General features: G+C 40.2%; 1 protein-coding gene across 2 annotated transcripts in view; it reads right to left on the bottom strand.

Annotated features, from left to right (window-relative positions):
- The window catches only part of NGEF (neuronal guanine nucleotide exchange factor), a 123182-nt gene that overhangs the window by 5546 nt on the left and 100704 nt on the right, over nucleotides 1-16932 (bottom strand). For both annotated transcript variants that reach the window (XM_075268921.1, XM_075268922.1), the window contains 6 exons: nucleotides 11082-11156; nucleotides 9860-9949; nucleotides 8633-8796; nucleotides 7908-8063; nucleotides 7179-7258; nucleotides 1597-1701 (listed from right to left, as the gene is read on the bottom strand). In XM_075268921.1, the coding sequence (XP_075125022.1) occupies nucleotides 1597-1701; nucleotides 7179-7258; nucleotides 7908-8063; nucleotides 8633-8796; nucleotides 9860-9949; nucleotides 11082-11156 (670 nt within the window). The remainder of the gene's footprint in view (nucleotides 1-1596; nucleotides 1702-7178; nucleotides 7259-7907; nucleotides 8064-8632; nucleotides 8797-9859; nucleotides 9950-11081; nucleotides 11157-16932) is intronic.

Raw genomic sequence — 16932 nt, 5'->3', positions numbered from 1 at the left:
AACCAACACCTGGTCCCCAAGTTCCATTGCCTCCTCCCTGATTTTTTTTTCTATGTAGATTGTGAGCCCCATATAGAGATCACAATGTACATTTTTTTTCCCCTATCAGTATGTCTTTGTAGAATGGGAGGAAATCCGCGCAAACACGGGGAGAAAATACAAACTCCTTGCAGATTGAACACAGGACCCCAGCGCTGCAAGGCTGCAGTACTAACCACTGAGCCACCGTGTTGCCCCCTCCCTGATCTTTTGTGTTCATAGCTAATTACTTGTACTGGTATAATAGTAAAGATAGTCAACATAGTACAGTTAACTAGTAGTGGACACAGGAGACGAGACAAAGTGACTCAGTAGTCGGGTGAGGATTCTGCTAACGTGCTTAGAACCAGTCTGGAGATCTGTGGTTTGTCACAAGTATTGCAGCTCTCCCTGGACAACTCCTTTAATCCATGTTGACCAACAATTACACTGGTGTAAAATAAGGGCTTTTTATTCCTGCCCCCAAACTGCCATGGCTTCCTACTGTTCAGTAAGTCTGGGACCTACGTGGTGTAAATGCCGCAGTTTGCCCCTGTAAAGTGGATTCCCATCCACACATTGGTTTTGGAAATCACAGCATGTCAATTATACCTATGGAAAGGACAGCAGTTTCCCTATAGATATAACTGAAACCTCTGCAGACTTTCTGTGAATAGCGCTGAAGAAAGAACCTCAATGCGTTACCATTAGCCTAAAGAATTTTGCAAGCCACGCTACTTCTCATGCTAGGACATATGCTTGGATTATTTCCAAAAATTAAGGACAGTTGGCAACTATACCTCAAACTAGTCTTAGTATTGAAAACATTGGTGGCAGATGCATCAGAATTATTATAACACTGGCGCACCAGAATAGAAATCTACACCAATCGGGGACTGGCACAAATTTCAGGTATAACTCAATGTCAGTTAGTGAGTAAATCTGGTTGAGGAATCCCTATCCTGGCCTGCTTTAATCCCGGAAATGGAAAACTGACATGATAACATTAGTAAATTTCCCCCAGGCGAACAGTAAAGAGGACAACAGCTGCAAGGTTCCAGAGTGCTATAGGTAGAAGTCCTCTTATTACAGTGATAGGGCTAAGAGGCAGGACTGGTCCGACCCACCAGAGGATCCTTCAGGTGCTCCGGCTATGACGCAGTAATGGAGAGCCACAGGTCTACAGCTACACTGGGCAAAAAAAATGGATGTATGAAAAAGAGGATTGAGGTCCTTTACTATAGAATTATCTGTGTACCTGTTCGCCTACCACATTTTGGCCCGACTGTCATCATAGACAAAGCCCTTCTAGGAGACTTATGGAAATGACTGCAGATGTCATGAAATCTCCTCTGCATATTGGCAAATGGTTTATATTTTATACTCAGATAATAGTTGAGCAGATCAAGCTTGTCACCGCGCTACAAATATTTAGCCCCAGCCAGTGAGGCAGAAAAGCAATTCAGGCTGCCAGTCTGATACAGGTATTCTGCTCTGGAAATCTGTCACGGTCTTATTAGGAATATCAGAATGCAAATGTCCATTGGGATCTGAGCCTGTCACAAGTGGGACACGTACCATCATCTGTCTTGTCCAGGACATTGAGAAGGTCTGCCAGATCAAGAGACAGCTCATCCGGCTCCTGGGCAATGTAAGGGTGGACACATTGTACCTGTGGACAGTCTGCAAGAAAAGATTTTAGAATATTAAAGCAGAAAAGAAACTATTTGGAATAGGATAAGTCACATTGATGTTATTTTCTTCTAATTCTAAGTACACAAATGTTTCTAAATTTCATTTCCGATTCTAACACAAACTAGAATTCTAACAACCCACATGGACTGCTATGGATTATACACAAAATACATCAGACTTAAAACCTCTAGCACAAAAATATTGAATAAAATTATACCATCAGGCCATGACTGCAGGGGACGCCTACATGGAAGAAGTGGCGACTCTTACGGATTAGCGGTTTCTGGATTTTAAAAAAACACCTTCTTTTTGAGTCTCAGGAAATGCCTTTATAGCTTACCCCAGTGATCCATTTAAAAAGCTCTTAGGATACGTAGATCAGAATGTACATTAAATGGTCATTAACGTTTCAACAAACTTTGTACAGATCAGTATTACCGTCGAATATAAATAGTAATTTTATATAAATTGTAATTTTATAAAGTATCTAAAAAAAAATTAAAAATTAAAAATTCCTCTTTCTCCACTTATCCGGCTCTTTTCCTTCCCCCTTTCCCTTCTAAATTTATCCTGCATTCATATTGGTCTTCCAAAGTGGACTGCACCTCACAAATGTCTACGTAGAAGGAAGGAGCGAGTAGCAGCTAAGTGATAAAGAAGAAAGACACAGGCACAGAGCTTAATAGTAAGTTTCTACCTCACCCCAAGTGCTTACTACATTTTAATAGTTTCCCACCATAGCCAATTTTCATTTATTTTACATTTGGTTTTTTACAATCCCCACCTTCCAAAAATCGTAACTTTTTTAATTGTACCATTCATGGAGCCACATACTATTCTATTTTTATTTGAGATCTAGGAAAACAGGGGGGGGGGGGTGTTGAATTTTTTTGTATTTTTAATCATCTTCAAATCATCAGAGATGGTTATGGCGTCTGCTCTGCATCTGAGAGGGAACCATATTTAGAGTGCTAAAGTTTGCAGTCATGCCACGACGGATGTTGTCAAGGGATTAATAGTCTTCAGTACTTCTTTAGTATAAACTATATGACCCTACTGCTTGTAGCCCTGACTGTTATCTTGCCCTGTTTTTTCTTTTCTGAGAATATAAGAAGGAACACAATCTAACACTGTATCATTATCTCCTCCACCATCAGTAGGCCCCCATTCATGTTAGATGGTCATCCAGTCCCCTGGGATTCAGTGGGTTTGGAAAATACACATATAATGTGTATAGTCATTATGGAAAATAAGATGGCAGATAGTCTCCAACCACCAGCTCTGAGAAAACTGAGAATTAGATACGGCGACTGCTTAAGGGAAAACTGCTAAAGCATGCAAAAGATAAGTCACATAATGGGCAGAAGGTTTGTTGAAGGGTCAGTGAGCATTTAAAGTTTCTAAACTAGAATTTAAAAAAAAAGACAAAGTCTACACTGTTCATTTACACTTCATTTATTTCAATAGTCCGTTTGGGGACTCCCCGAATAGAATACCGATCGCATTAACAAGTGGTGAGCAATGAAAGCACATAGAGCCCATTTTCCATACGGTGTCTGCACATGTGGAGAAATAAGAAGTTCTGAAGTACTTTTCTCTCTGCATGACTCATGTGGACACCGCATGGAAAATGTGGACCCCATTATAGTCTTTGGGGTCCACGTGCTTTCATTGTTCACCGCTTTTTAATGCGTTCAGTATTCCGTTCGGGAGGGGGGGGGGGGGGTTGGCGGGAGGGGAAGAGTCCCAAGCGGACTCCCCGAACAGAATACCGAACACAGATGTGAACCAGGCCTAAGAGCACTGATATTTTGGTTTTTCCTAGAGGTATGCAACAGAACAAATCTGAACAGAAAGTATCAATGAGTTAGGACTGGCAGGAATGGGCAGGCTTCACTGGCCATTCTTTATTGTACAATGTCATCCGACTAATGTCTTCTCCTAAAGTTATAACTATCTTCTATCCTAAGAGTGAAGAATATGTCTTAGTCAAAACCTGTCTGTATCTCCTCGCATGACTAACTAAGTCCCAGTTCCTTCCTGTTATAGCATTTTCTATGTTCCTTCCCTAAGGCTAGCAGCTGGCAGCCTTCCACTCACCCATCTCACATTCATGGAGATGACTCTTTATGTTTGGTATTATGTTTAATCAAGGTTTTGTTGGATTATTTTTATTTTGGGATCGGTTATTTGGCAAAAAAAACAAGCTCGGAAATCTCCTGAATGTAATGAAAATATGACAGTACATATCATAAAACTGTCAGAAACCAGGAATTAGATGGGTAAGTCTTGACAAGTCCTTGATAATTGGGTCAAACACTGATGGATGCGGCACTGCAGGTGAAATGATGAAACAGCCGAGGTTTGTAGCAGTGCAATGCGTCTCCACAAGAACTCATTAAAATGTGACACTGTCAATTTGGGCTATATTTCGCCCTGATAAAACAAAGATATTATCCATAGTGCTTTAGTTTTTCACACAGTTGCTGAGACTGAAAAAAATTCCATGTCTATAGAGGCGAGAGTATTTTATTAAGATGGTTATTTATATAACAAGGCGGCCATTTTGTACTTGTAGATAATAAGAGGTATATTAAAATACATATTAAAAGTTGTCACTTTATGGGCACAAAACAACAAGCTGCATCTGTTTGGAGAGAAGAAGTGATGACCTGCCGGCATAGAGAGACTGACACAAGAAGGAGGCCCAGCAGAAGACAACAGAGTCCCTTAAATAGATTGCAGTGTTGAATGTTTGGCTAGCCCTTTTGTGAAGGTTATAATCATGTAACGTATGAAAAACATTGTTATCCTTAAAGCTGAATACTGATATAGTTGCTTATGCTTGAAACTGGTATAATTTTATATGATAAGATGGCGCCTGCATCCAGGAAGGGTGCAAGAAAAACAAATGCTTGGCTTGCTGCCAGAAGACAGCTCCCCAAGGTTATCACGCAGGACCGGGAGTAGATGGCTATATATGGAACTGCTTAAACTTTTCCTGTTTGATTGAGATGTACCATACCAATCAGGAATGAATATGAAAACTTATGTTGTTGTTATATCACTTCCTTTCTCTGCTACTATTTAACCCCACATTGTTTTAATAAAAGTGCGTCAGTATTTCCTTCTTGGTTGAGAGAGGAACTAATACCAACATAGTGTGTCTGGTGTCATTTCCTTACTGCTGGCACTCAGCCTAATTAATTAGGAAGACAACAGTTACCCAGCATTATTGGTCAATTAGTCACAAACACGGCTTTGACCTTATCACTTTGAAGCCCATTAGAATGACCGAAGTGAACCCAGGCCCATTGGCGGATTCTTTGGTGGTAGAAGCCCACTTTATATCCAACTTGACAAAAAAAGGCAAGTAAATCATCAAAATAACCCAAAAAGATTTGAAAACAACAACAACAACAAAAAAAAACAATTTAAAAGGGGTTGACCAGCGGGAAAAAAATATTGGTAAAGCACTCAGGAAGTGACTCCCTGTTGGTCTCTACTTCCATGTCCTATGTTGATACAGAGGTACAGTGTAAAAGTATTGGCACCCCTGCAATTCTGTCAGATAATACTCAGTTTCTTCCAGAAAATGATTGCAAGCACAAACTCTTTGGTATTAATATCTTCATTTATTTTGCTTGCAATGAAAAAACACAAAAGAGAATGAAAAAAAGTCAAATCATTGATCATTTTACACAAAACTCCAAAAATGGGCTGGACAAAAGTATTGGCCCCCTCAGCCTAATACTTGGTAGCACAACATTTAGACAAAATAACTTCGAACAACCGCTTCCGGTAACCATCAATGAGTTTCTTACAATGCTCTGCTGGAATATTAGACCATTCTTCTTTGGCAAACTGCTCCAGGTCCCTGAGATGTGAAGGGGGGCCTTCTCCAATCTGCCATTTTGAGATCTCTCCCCCACAGGTGTTCTATGGAATTCAGGTCTGGACTCATTGCTGGCCACTTTACAAGTCTCCAGTGCTTTCTCTCAAACCATTTTCTAGTGCTTTTTGAAGTGTGTTTTGGGTCATTGTCCTGCTGGAAGACCCAAAACCTCTGAGAGAGACCCAGCTTTCTCACACTGGGCCCTACATTATGCTGCAAATTTTGTTGGTAGTCTTCAGACTTCATAATGCCATGCACACGGTCAAGCAGCCCAGTGCCAGAGGCAGCAAAGCAACCCCAAAACATCAGGGAACCGCCGCCATGTTTGACTGTAGGGACCGTGTTCTTTTCTTTGAAGGCCTCTTTTTTTTCCTGTAAACTCTATGTTGATGCCTTTTCCCAAAAAGCTCTACTTTTGTCTCATCTGACCAGAGAACATTCTTCTAAAACATTTTTGGGTTTCTCAGGTAAGTTTTGGCAAACTCCAGCCTGGCTTTTTTTATGTCTCTGGGTAAGAAGTGGGGTCTTCCTGGGTATCCTACCATACAGTCCCTTTTCATTCAGACGCCAACGGATAGTACGGGGTGACACTGTTGTACCCTCGGACTGCAGAGCAGCTTGAACTTCTTTGGATGTTAGTTGAGGTTCTTTATCCACCATCCGCACAATCTTGCGTTGAAATCTCTCGTCAATTTTTCTTTTCTGTCCACATCTAGGGAGGTTAGCCACAGTGCCATGGGCTTTAAACTTCTTGATGACACTGCGCACGGTAGACACAGGAACATTCAGGTCTTTAGAGATGGACTTGAAGCCTTGAGATTGCTCATGCTTCTTCACAATTTTGCTTAAGTCCTCAGACAGTTCTTTGATCTTCTTTCTTTTCTCCATGCTCAATGTGGTACACACAAGGACACAGGACAGAGGGTGAGTCAACTTTAATCCATTTCAACTGGCTGCAAGCGTGATTTAGTTATTGCCACCACCTGTTAGGTGCCTCAGGTAAGTAACAGGTGCTGTTAATTACACAAATTAGAGAAGCATCACATGATTTTTTCAAACAGTGCCAATACTTTTGTCCACCCCCTTTTTTATGTTTGCTGTGGAATTATATCCAATTAATCTTTTTGACAATTCTTTTTGTGGTTTTCCATTGAAGTCAAATTAAATGAAGATAATACCAAAGAATTTGTGATTGCAATCATTTTTCTGGAAGAAAATGAGTATTATCTGGCAGAATTGCAGGGGTGCCAATACTTTTGGCCAACACTGTAATGCCAGCTCAGCCAAAACCAGGCACTGTCATTTTAATTTTTTTTAACCCACTGTGAACCTTTACCAAGATTTTTCCCCATTGGTCAACCCCTTTCAGGCAATGTATGATATATAGACAATTATATCACCTGAACAGAGCCCACAACACAGATGTAAACATAGTCTCATATGAAGGAGATATTAAGAAGTGACACATATAGATCTATCTATCTATCTATCTATCTATCTATCTATCTATCTATCTATCTATCTGATACTATTCCCCTACACTTATTTTCCTCTTTCATTTATAACTTACCAAATACCCGGGCAGTGATTGAAACAAATTTTGTTCTTCGATTTGGCACTAGAGACGTCATCCAGCGCTTCATTTCACTTCTGAAAAACACATTGATAACACAGTCATATACATAGAATAAGTCTATTCATTTTATTTGACAGTACCATAGAAGAAGACCTAAGCCATCCAAGCACTTCATGAGACCTGTCCTTTCAGCAGAACCTCTCTACAATCAATGCCATTATCTGGCCCACAATTCCTGATCACTTATTACCCAAATATATAGTACTAACATCTGCTTATCAGGACATTGCTCTATGATTTGACATTGTCAGGGCCTCCATGTGGAAATGATGGAGTGGAAATGAAATCAACATTGTAGATCAGCTGTCATGTTAAAGGGGTATTCTGTTTAGTTTCATATCCAAAGGATAGGGGTGGCCAATGGGCATCCAACCACTGGGACCCCCACTGATAATGAGAAAAACGTCCTATTTCCCTGCTTAAATGGAGCAGGAACTGCTGGAGATAGCATAGTACAATGCTCAGCTACCTCTGGCGTCCTATATTGAATGGAGAAACCGTGCAAGCTTAACCTACCTGCTAATCTATTCAGATGGCAGATGGATAGGGAATAGCCAAGGCCACCATGGCCTAAGATGGCAAAATGGGTGACAGAGGGCACAATGAACCATATTAACAGGACCATCTGTACCTGATGTAAGTTGGTACTAGCAAACTACTTACTGGGATGTTGCCTTTAGCATGTAAGTAAATTCCCTTTCATGTGCATTTTCCAGGAGTTTCAAGATGAAAACATTGGCCAGGGACTGTCCTTGATCTTCTAGTTCCTCTACACGCAGGAGGCCACGAGCTGCCACATCAAATACTTGATACCGGTCCCTGAAAGAAATAAATGGTATGAAATATGGCATTACAATGTATTATAGCATAATAAATATATGTATTATCGTGCCAGTAGCATCTGGACCTTTTATATGAAACAATGACCTTAAAAGGTTGGAAACTCAAATAGAAATTTTGAACCACAGCCAGGGGAAAGAGGGAAAAGTAGAAACACTGATGCTTTTATTTTATTTTTGGATCCATTGCTATGTTTGGCTCAAAAATGGCAGAAAAACTTGGCTGTACAATAAACATTTCTGCTAGCTACTACTACTAGTGACAGGTAGCCCCATGTCGAGCTACTCCTTCAGATCATCCCTGTTTACAAGTATCCATCAGAAGTATATGTATGCAGGCCTCCTACACTACACAATATAGGCTATGACCCAATTTCTCAGAGACATACCAAAGGAGTCATCATTTTATTTAGACCTTTTTAATAGAAAGCCACCATGATCCTTGATCGATAATATGATGAGTAAACTCTTGTGTCATGGTTCTGGCCACCAAGGTTCTGACCACCATGGTTCCTTGACCCAGGTTTGTCTCCACCCTATCCTACTCACCCAGGTAGGCGTTTACACAGCAGCAGCAGGTCATTGAAGAGAAACAGATATACAGCACGGAATAGTTTTTTAGTACGGAGAGTGCGAGATGTACGTGGCCCGGACATTTGTTGCAATTCTCCTTGCTTTAATAACCAACGGGAATGAGAGATGATTGGCACAGACTGTAAGGAAAGACAAGAGGTAAGTTAGCCGAGAAGAAGAACACAAAGAGACAAAAACATTTGGAGTTAAGGACAAAGTATTCATTTATCTATCAGGTTCAGAATGCCCTCCAACCCAACAAATATGTCATGTATGGGCCCTTTAGTAGGAGCATAAGTGTACTATGATTACCACAAACCCGTAAACCAATGGACCTTCATAAATATGAAAGTTTCTACAAGCTCCAAAATTCTGCCATACCATAAGACAAATGTTTGGCGTAAAATGTGGACAAAATCTGTACAGAAAATTTTTTTAACTCGCAGGCTGTAAGGAACAAATATTTGGTGCACGCATCGAAAACCCTAAAATTTTTGGCATAACATACGAGACAAAACATTGCTTATTGAGGATTCAAATATGGCGTGCGACAGGAATTTATGACGCATGATCAAAATGAGAGAAAATTCATTACACCATTTAAAACTTGATTCACTTTCTTAAGAAAATCTGCGCCATATTCATTCATTTTTGTTTTATGTATTGTAATGTTAGACACTTCTACACCACACCCATTATAAACCACACCCATTCTAAGCCACACCCATTCTAAGCCCCAACCTCTATAAGTCACGCCCAACACGGGGCATGTTTTTCAAAAGTGTCGAGACGGTCTTACTTTTCTGTTCTTTCTGGTGCATTTTGCTCATAAATATGTTGGAAATGACGTGAACCATAAATTGTGGTGCAATTGTAGACAGAAAAATGCCGACCAGTGGCATAACTACCGGGGTAGCAGCGGTAATGGCTGCCACAGGGCCCAGGACATTAAGGGGCCCGTCAACAGCCGCTACCGCTGTTTTTTTTTTTGTTTGTTTTTAATAGGCAGTTAGCGGCTGGAGTAACTCCAGCCGGTAATGGGCCCCATTAATTTACCTCACTTAAGGCCTACTAGTGTGACATCCCTGCTGTCACATGATTGGGGCCTGCGTCCATATACGTACGTCATTGAAGATGGCCAACATATATATATATATATACCAGGATGTGCAAATAAAAAATGAAATAGAAAAAACAACATACCTTGATCTTAAATTCAAGTGTCTTCTCTATACTGATAAGCTGCTCCGTGCGACTCATCTTCCTGACTCCATCATTACAGGCTCGCACCAGCTACAGAGAACAAGACAGAAGCAAAGAGACTTATACAAAAACTAAAGTCCAGGTTGATGTACTTTAAAGAATTATAAAATGTAAGAAATTCAGATTAATAGAATCTGGCTACCCAACTAACTACCTGCTACCAGTGTACATTGTCATTCCAAATACAGAGAAATAGTTCACATTTTTTACTAATGAGAAGAACATGGAACTGATTTAAGGTTTTCTATACATTAATATACAAAATGCACAAACACAGAGCACATATATTGTGGCGTTCACACTCACACAATGACCCATAGCACAGTCCCTTCACCACCACCACTATTGTGTTAGAGATTTCTAAAGGTGCCCCCATCTGAGCCATCCTTGTAGCATAAAGTCTTATGGAGGGAATAATAAAGCTTACTAGTAAATCCCCTGCACTGGTAAAGCTTTATTACTAATATACCCCTCATTTACTACCTGTACATAGGGGCAGCTGGAGAGACCAGACCTATTGTATAATTACCACCACCATTGCCACCAGCTATAACACCATAGTAGTAGTTTATTGATCCAAAATGTGGTAACAGGTTCCCTTTAAATAGGACAACCTTCCCAGATTTTGATGCAGAACCAGTCCTGTAATGACATCAGTCAAATGAACAATGCTGAACAGCCTGTCCTTTGACTGGTGTTCTAGTCCTAGCATGTAGCCTGGCATGTGGGTATGAGAACTAAGTGCCGAGCACTCAGTGCTAGTAGGTCAGGGGGGTTGTTGATGTCATAAGCCCCCTCTAATAGCATGTAATAATAAAAAAAGGTTTTCTAAAAATATTAAGAAGTAACAATAACAATGAATAGTAACAATAATGACAATGTACAAGGAAAGCTGGGAACTAACAAAAATCAATGCACTTATTCAGAGGCAGAAATCAGCAGCCCATTGTTCCGTTAATATCCACCGCTATTTCACGTCTGGTTTTCTATTCGGCCCTAGAAGTGACCTATTATTTCTGTAGATCTATTTATACCGCTCTTGCACCATTAGGAGTTCTTTTCGATGTGAGTCACAGTTTATAACGCAAGACGTTGGGTCTGAAGCTTTTATAAACTGGGTTAAAAAATATCCTGTACAATTTTTCTATGGTATAGTCCTTACTTTCTCGAGCTCCCGGTGTGCTTGTAGAGCTGAAGTCTCCCGCTCTGACCCCTCCTCCACTTTAGTCAGAATATTCTGCCAAGAAAAGAATCACACAGAAATGTTAGCAGCAGTGTCCTTGTATTGTAGACTAGCTATGCGATCGGTCTACTCTTTATACACTTTATAAAGTCTGGATGTTCAGGCATTACTTTAGTCACAGTATCACTGGCATCAGGTGGCTATATTCCCCATAGACAAGAGTCGTGCCATTGATAGGCTGCATTCCTCCCTAAGGTGTTTGGGGAGAATGGCTGGCATACACTGCTCAGTCAGGATGGAAAAAGTTTCTCAGAAACAGCCCCAGAACTGTGTGATGTGAAAAAAGCACTTTGGTTGCGATAAAAAGCTCTTATTTAGCTCCAGCATCAGACTAAGGTTACGTTCACATCTGCATCTGAGGATTTTTAAGGACCTTCACTGTAGAATCTCTTAAACATTGCAGACAATAAGGTTGGGTTCACACCTGCGCCCAATCTCTGCTTTCAGGTTTCTGTCTTCTGCTGAAACTGGACAGGAGACCCTGACAACCGTCAGTCAGTTTTCAAACCCATTCACTTGAATGGGTTTGCAAAGTGACCGCCCGTGAGCGTCTTCTGCCTCTCCGCGGCAAAGCCGGTTTTTTTTTAGTGGACACAAAGTCCTCCATGTCCGACTTTGTGTCTGGTTTAAAAAAAAACAAACATTTCCCCGTGGAAAGGCACCAGAGGCTCACAGGTGATCACCTCTGCACACCCATTCAAGTAAATTGGTTTGGAAACTGACTGCCGGGTTTCAGTCTCCTGTCCAGTTTCTCTCGGTAGAAGATGAAAACCCGAAAGCGGAGACCGGGCGCAGGTGTGAACCCGCCCTGACATGGGTAGATGACATACAACCTGGAGGAAATGGTCACAGTCTAAACAATTCTTTTAAATCTGGCAGAATTTTTCAGAACAATGTCAGCCACAGTGATGATATGAACATACCCTAAATCTGTGTTCCTCGCCCACTCTCACTTTTTCCCCCTCCCCTCTCCATTGACTTCTTTAGACAAATGTAATCTGAGTCATGTGACCTGCAGTTTATTTTGAGATTAAAATCACAGGGATTTTCAGAGTGAAACTCAGTTTATGAGGAATGGGAAGCAGGGAAAGAACAAAAAGAAACATTTTTCTTTGATAAGATACATTACAAAGTTTCTTATAATCACTTGTACTATTAATTTAGTGTTTGATGACAAGTTATTGTCCATTAAAAAACATATCTATGGTAAAAAAAAAAAAAAGAAGAAAAAAGCTCCATATGCAGCTATAGATGTACATTACATGTAATGTAGATGGGAATATCAAGGGTTGGGTCCAGCCCATCACTCAGCAGAGGCAGGTACTCACGTCACCATACCCTCACCCTCACCTTCCTCTCCTCCCATTACTCTATCTGTGTAATAAAGTGTCCATCCAGCAATGCCTATATCCGCCAAACTATTCATGAAACAGGTATTTCTGGCTGAACATGCATATTGATCCCACCCAGAAAATAACAAGAAAATTAAGGAAAACAGAGTAAGATTAATGTATTTTGCAGACTTTGTAAACATGATATTTAGAGATATCGCCCATGGATCGAATACAGAATTCTCTTCTATTAATTCCTCCTATTTACGCCAAGAACATGACAGTTTTTGTTATATTCTGTGCAATAGGGTTATGACATCTACATCATTCTAGCTGTTAAATGGAGACCGGGATGTAGAAGGTGATGCCAGCAGTCATTACACCCATGCCATACACTCAGTCACTTTGTAAAATGAAGCTTATGTTATGTCTTATCAGATAAGAAACTACAAATAGTTGGAATAACATTAAGCATTATAGTGTTGTGATCCGTAACGCCATAGCTGTGATGCATGAGAAGCTGCCATTTATAGCAGGGAGCGGCTGGAATCCGTGTAGCTGATAACAACCCAGACAGAAACAAAGAAGATCTATGAGATGTAGTAATATTAACACTCATAGCAATACATGGCAGATGGAAATTGCTCAGGGGCACAATTAAATAATGTATGGCATTTAACCCCTTCCCCGAAGTTATTTTTCAATTTTCATTTTTGACTCTCTGACTTTCTAGAGCCAAAACTTTATTTATCCATTTACAGAGCCATATGAGTGTTTCATTTTTGCAGAACAAATTATACTTCATATCTGGTACCATGTAATATTTTGTATGATGAACCAAGACGCTGGGAAAATAATTCAGAATGAGGTGGAATTGGAGAAAAACTGCATTTGTGCGACTTTCTTATGGACTTTGTTTTTACAGCGTTCACTGCGAAGCCAAAATGAAATGTCACCTGTATTCTATGGATCAGTACAATTCCAGGGATTGTATAACACAGTGAAGGTGTGGCTGCTTAGCTTTTGAGCGGCCGCCATATTTAAACACCTGACTTCCACCGTACTATTACGACAGATATTGTGGATGGTTTAATATTTTGTACTTGGTGACAGGTTCTCTATAAATCTTCAGAAATCAAAAAGACTATAGAAGTTAACCCCAGTATGAGAAGGACAGGTTCAGTTGCCTAGTTGTTGGCAGTGGCCACAACTCTTGCTATATTGCAGTATTGGAATTGTCAAAGATGAGTAATTGCTCATTGAACACTTGGGTGAAAATTCAACTTCCCAGATTAGATGTTGGGGATCAGTGTTGTACGGGGGCTGGTGTAATGCTATACTGTCCATATATTACTAGCCCTGAAGAGCTCAGACTTGGCAACAGAATTATTAAATAAATGTAATTTGTATAACTGTTTTGGCTCCCTGGCAAATGTCAATACTGATGACCGATCTTCAAGATAGTGAATAGTAGCAGAGAAGCAATACTCCTACAATACTGCTAAACATTGGGCAACAAAGCCTTCTGCTTCTGGCTCCATCCCCTGTATAGGTTCCAGCACTGAAGGCAGCGTATACAGCTGATCAGTGCAGGATATGGGTGTTGAATCCTCACCGATCTGATCAGGGAACAGAACACCCCTTAAATAAATCCACTACATCCACTATAAAAGAATCATTTTTCCTGACCAGAGTCATGGTCCTGGTTTATTGTTTTATTACTGATAATCCTTAATATTTTATTTATATCCTTGGAAAGAGAGAATTTTTTTTTATTATTGGGAGGACATACACTATAAATTGAAATAATTATCTTTACATCGGAAATTTTCCATCAGTTTTACTGTGTGCGCCAGATGACAGCTCTACAAGGCATCCGATGCTCCATACAGCATGCTATGATATTATTGGGCTACTAGCACAGCCGACGGAGGTATTTAATGAGGTGTCCAGGTAATTTAGAGGGACATTCTTGATAAACTTGCCGATTCAGATGCCCGTCAATGTCTATATAGAAACTACAGCACGGAGACTGGACTCCAAGATTTCACCCGCATTTGGCAGCACTTTTATTTCCCCTGAGATTACTTGACCAGGATTGTTGAGGACTATTGCTGAAACTGTCATTCATTTGATAACTGTAGGAAGCCGGCATCGGATTACATCCAACCACTAAATATACTGCAACAGCGTTCTCTGCGGTTTCTGTAGGATTATTATGGAGGCAGATTCATCGCTCATCCTTTCCAAGAGAATTGAGTTGTTTAAGCTGTCAGATCGGTTTCCGTGGGAAACAAATAAACTGTGAATCTATTAGTAAGCAGACAGTGATTAAACAGCAGTGTGATAATAATCCTTCCGAGCGCTACAAGTCATAATAATGTGATGCTGGATGCTTCATGGCTTCCCAGTCCCTGGACACTCATCGTAAGTCTAACAGTCAGTTTCTACAAGTCTCTACAAACCTGAAGCTTATCTCATCCCCAAACATGTTCTGTTAGGATTAAAAGGGTTCCAAGGGTTTTACAATAACTGTTCATTTTTCAATTTACTCACGTAGAAAATTCAGCTCTTGGGAAGAGATTGGGGCTGAAAAGGAGCTGCCCCTGTACTTGACATTGCGTTAAGTAAAAAACATACAACAGTTCAGCCGGGAAGATTATAGCAGACTGAAGCGACCCAAAATGTTAGAACAAAAGAACTGCCAAGCTAAAAGCACTGACGTTTGCATATAGGATGTTAAGGATAGGGTGTGCACACTTTATTTTCTCTATTTCTTGGTGCCATATCAATTTTTAAAAAATACATTTAGGAGGAGAATGTCTGAGTCTATCATAAATGTCAGTAAGTGTCCTTCTGGAGACATACATCGTACACTATCTTATCCTATTCTTACAAGGAACGTGCTGGTCTGTAAATGTCCTTCTGGAGACATACATCATACACTATCTTATCAAATTCTTACAAGGAACCTGGTGGTCAGTAAATGTCCTTCTGGAGACATACATCGTACACAATCTTATCCAATTCTTACACTGTAGGGGATTGTAGGGTTATAGGTTGGACTTGATGGACTCATGTCTTTATCGAACCTCATCTACTATGTAACTATATGTACAAGGGACCTGCTGGTCAGTAAATATCCTTCTGGAGACATATATCATACATCATCTTATTCAATCCTTACAAGGAACCTGCCGGTCAGTAAATATCTTTCTGGAGACATACATTGTACACTGTCTTATCTAATTCTTACAAGGAACCTTCCAGGCAGTAAGTGTCCTTCTGGAGACATACATCGTACACTATCTTATCCAATTCTTACATGGGACCTGCTGGTCAGTAAATATCCTTCTGGAGACATACATCGTACATCATCTTATCCAATCCTTACAAGGAACCTGGTGGTCAGTAAATGTCCTTCTGGAGACATACATTGTACACTATCTTATACAATCCTTACAAGGAACCTTCCAGTCAGTAAATATCCTTCTGGAGACATATATCGTACATCATCTTATCCAATTCTTACAAGGAACCTGCTGGTCAGTAAGTGTCCTTCTGGAGACATACATGGTACACTATCTTATCCTATTCTTACAAGGGACCTGCCGGTCAGTAAATGTCGTCTGGAGACATACATCATACACTATCTTATCCTATTCTGACAAGGGACCTGCTGTTTAAACACATGCTCATGTAATGTTACTGGATGAAGCACGGCTAGCTACTTACTGGTGATCACACATGGATTATTAGAGGATTGTTAGTGTTAATGAATTACACAGAACGTTTTAGCACTTGTAGTCTAAGTATTACGGCTAATCACACATAATCTCATAAAAAGTGGAAGGTGGAAGGTGGAATTGTAATAGGGTGAAGTCAGGATCTGCACGTTTCTATTAAAGTATACAGTCCTATGAAAAAGTTTGGGCACCCCTATTAATCTTAATCATTTTTAGTTCTAAATATTTTGGTGTTTATAACAGCCATTTCAGTTTGATATATCTAATAACTGATGGACACAGTAATATTTCAGGATTGAAATGAGGTTTATTGTACTAACAGAAAATGTGCAATATGCATTAAACCAAAATTTGACCGATGCAAAAGTATGGGCACCTCAACAGAAAAGTGACATTAATATTTAGTAGATCCTCCTTTTGCAAAGATAACAGCCTCTAGTCGCTTCCTGTAGATTTTAATCAGTTCCTGGATCCTGGATAAAGGTATTTTGGACAAACAATTCAAGTTCAGTTAAGTTAGATGGTCGCCGAGCATGGACAGCCCGCTTCAAATCATCCCACAGATGTTCAATGATATTCAGGTCTGGGGACTGGGATGGCCATTCCAGAACATTGTAATTGTTCCTCTGCATGAATGCCTGAGGATTTGGAGCGGTGTTTTGGATCATTGTCTTGCTGAAATATCCATCCCCG

The sequence above is a fragment of the Leptodactylus fuscus genome, chromosome 3 (assembly GCF_031893055.1).
Source record: "Leptodactylus fuscus isolate aLepFus1 chromosome 3, aLepFus1.hap2, whole genome shotgun sequence".
NCBI classification, from domain to species: domain Eukaryota; kingdom Metazoa; phylum Chordata; class Amphibia; order Anura; family Leptodactylidae; genus Leptodactylus; species Leptodactylus fuscus.
Note: the sequence above shows the minus strand (reverse complement) of the source record. Positions and strands in the feature narration are given on the sequence as shown.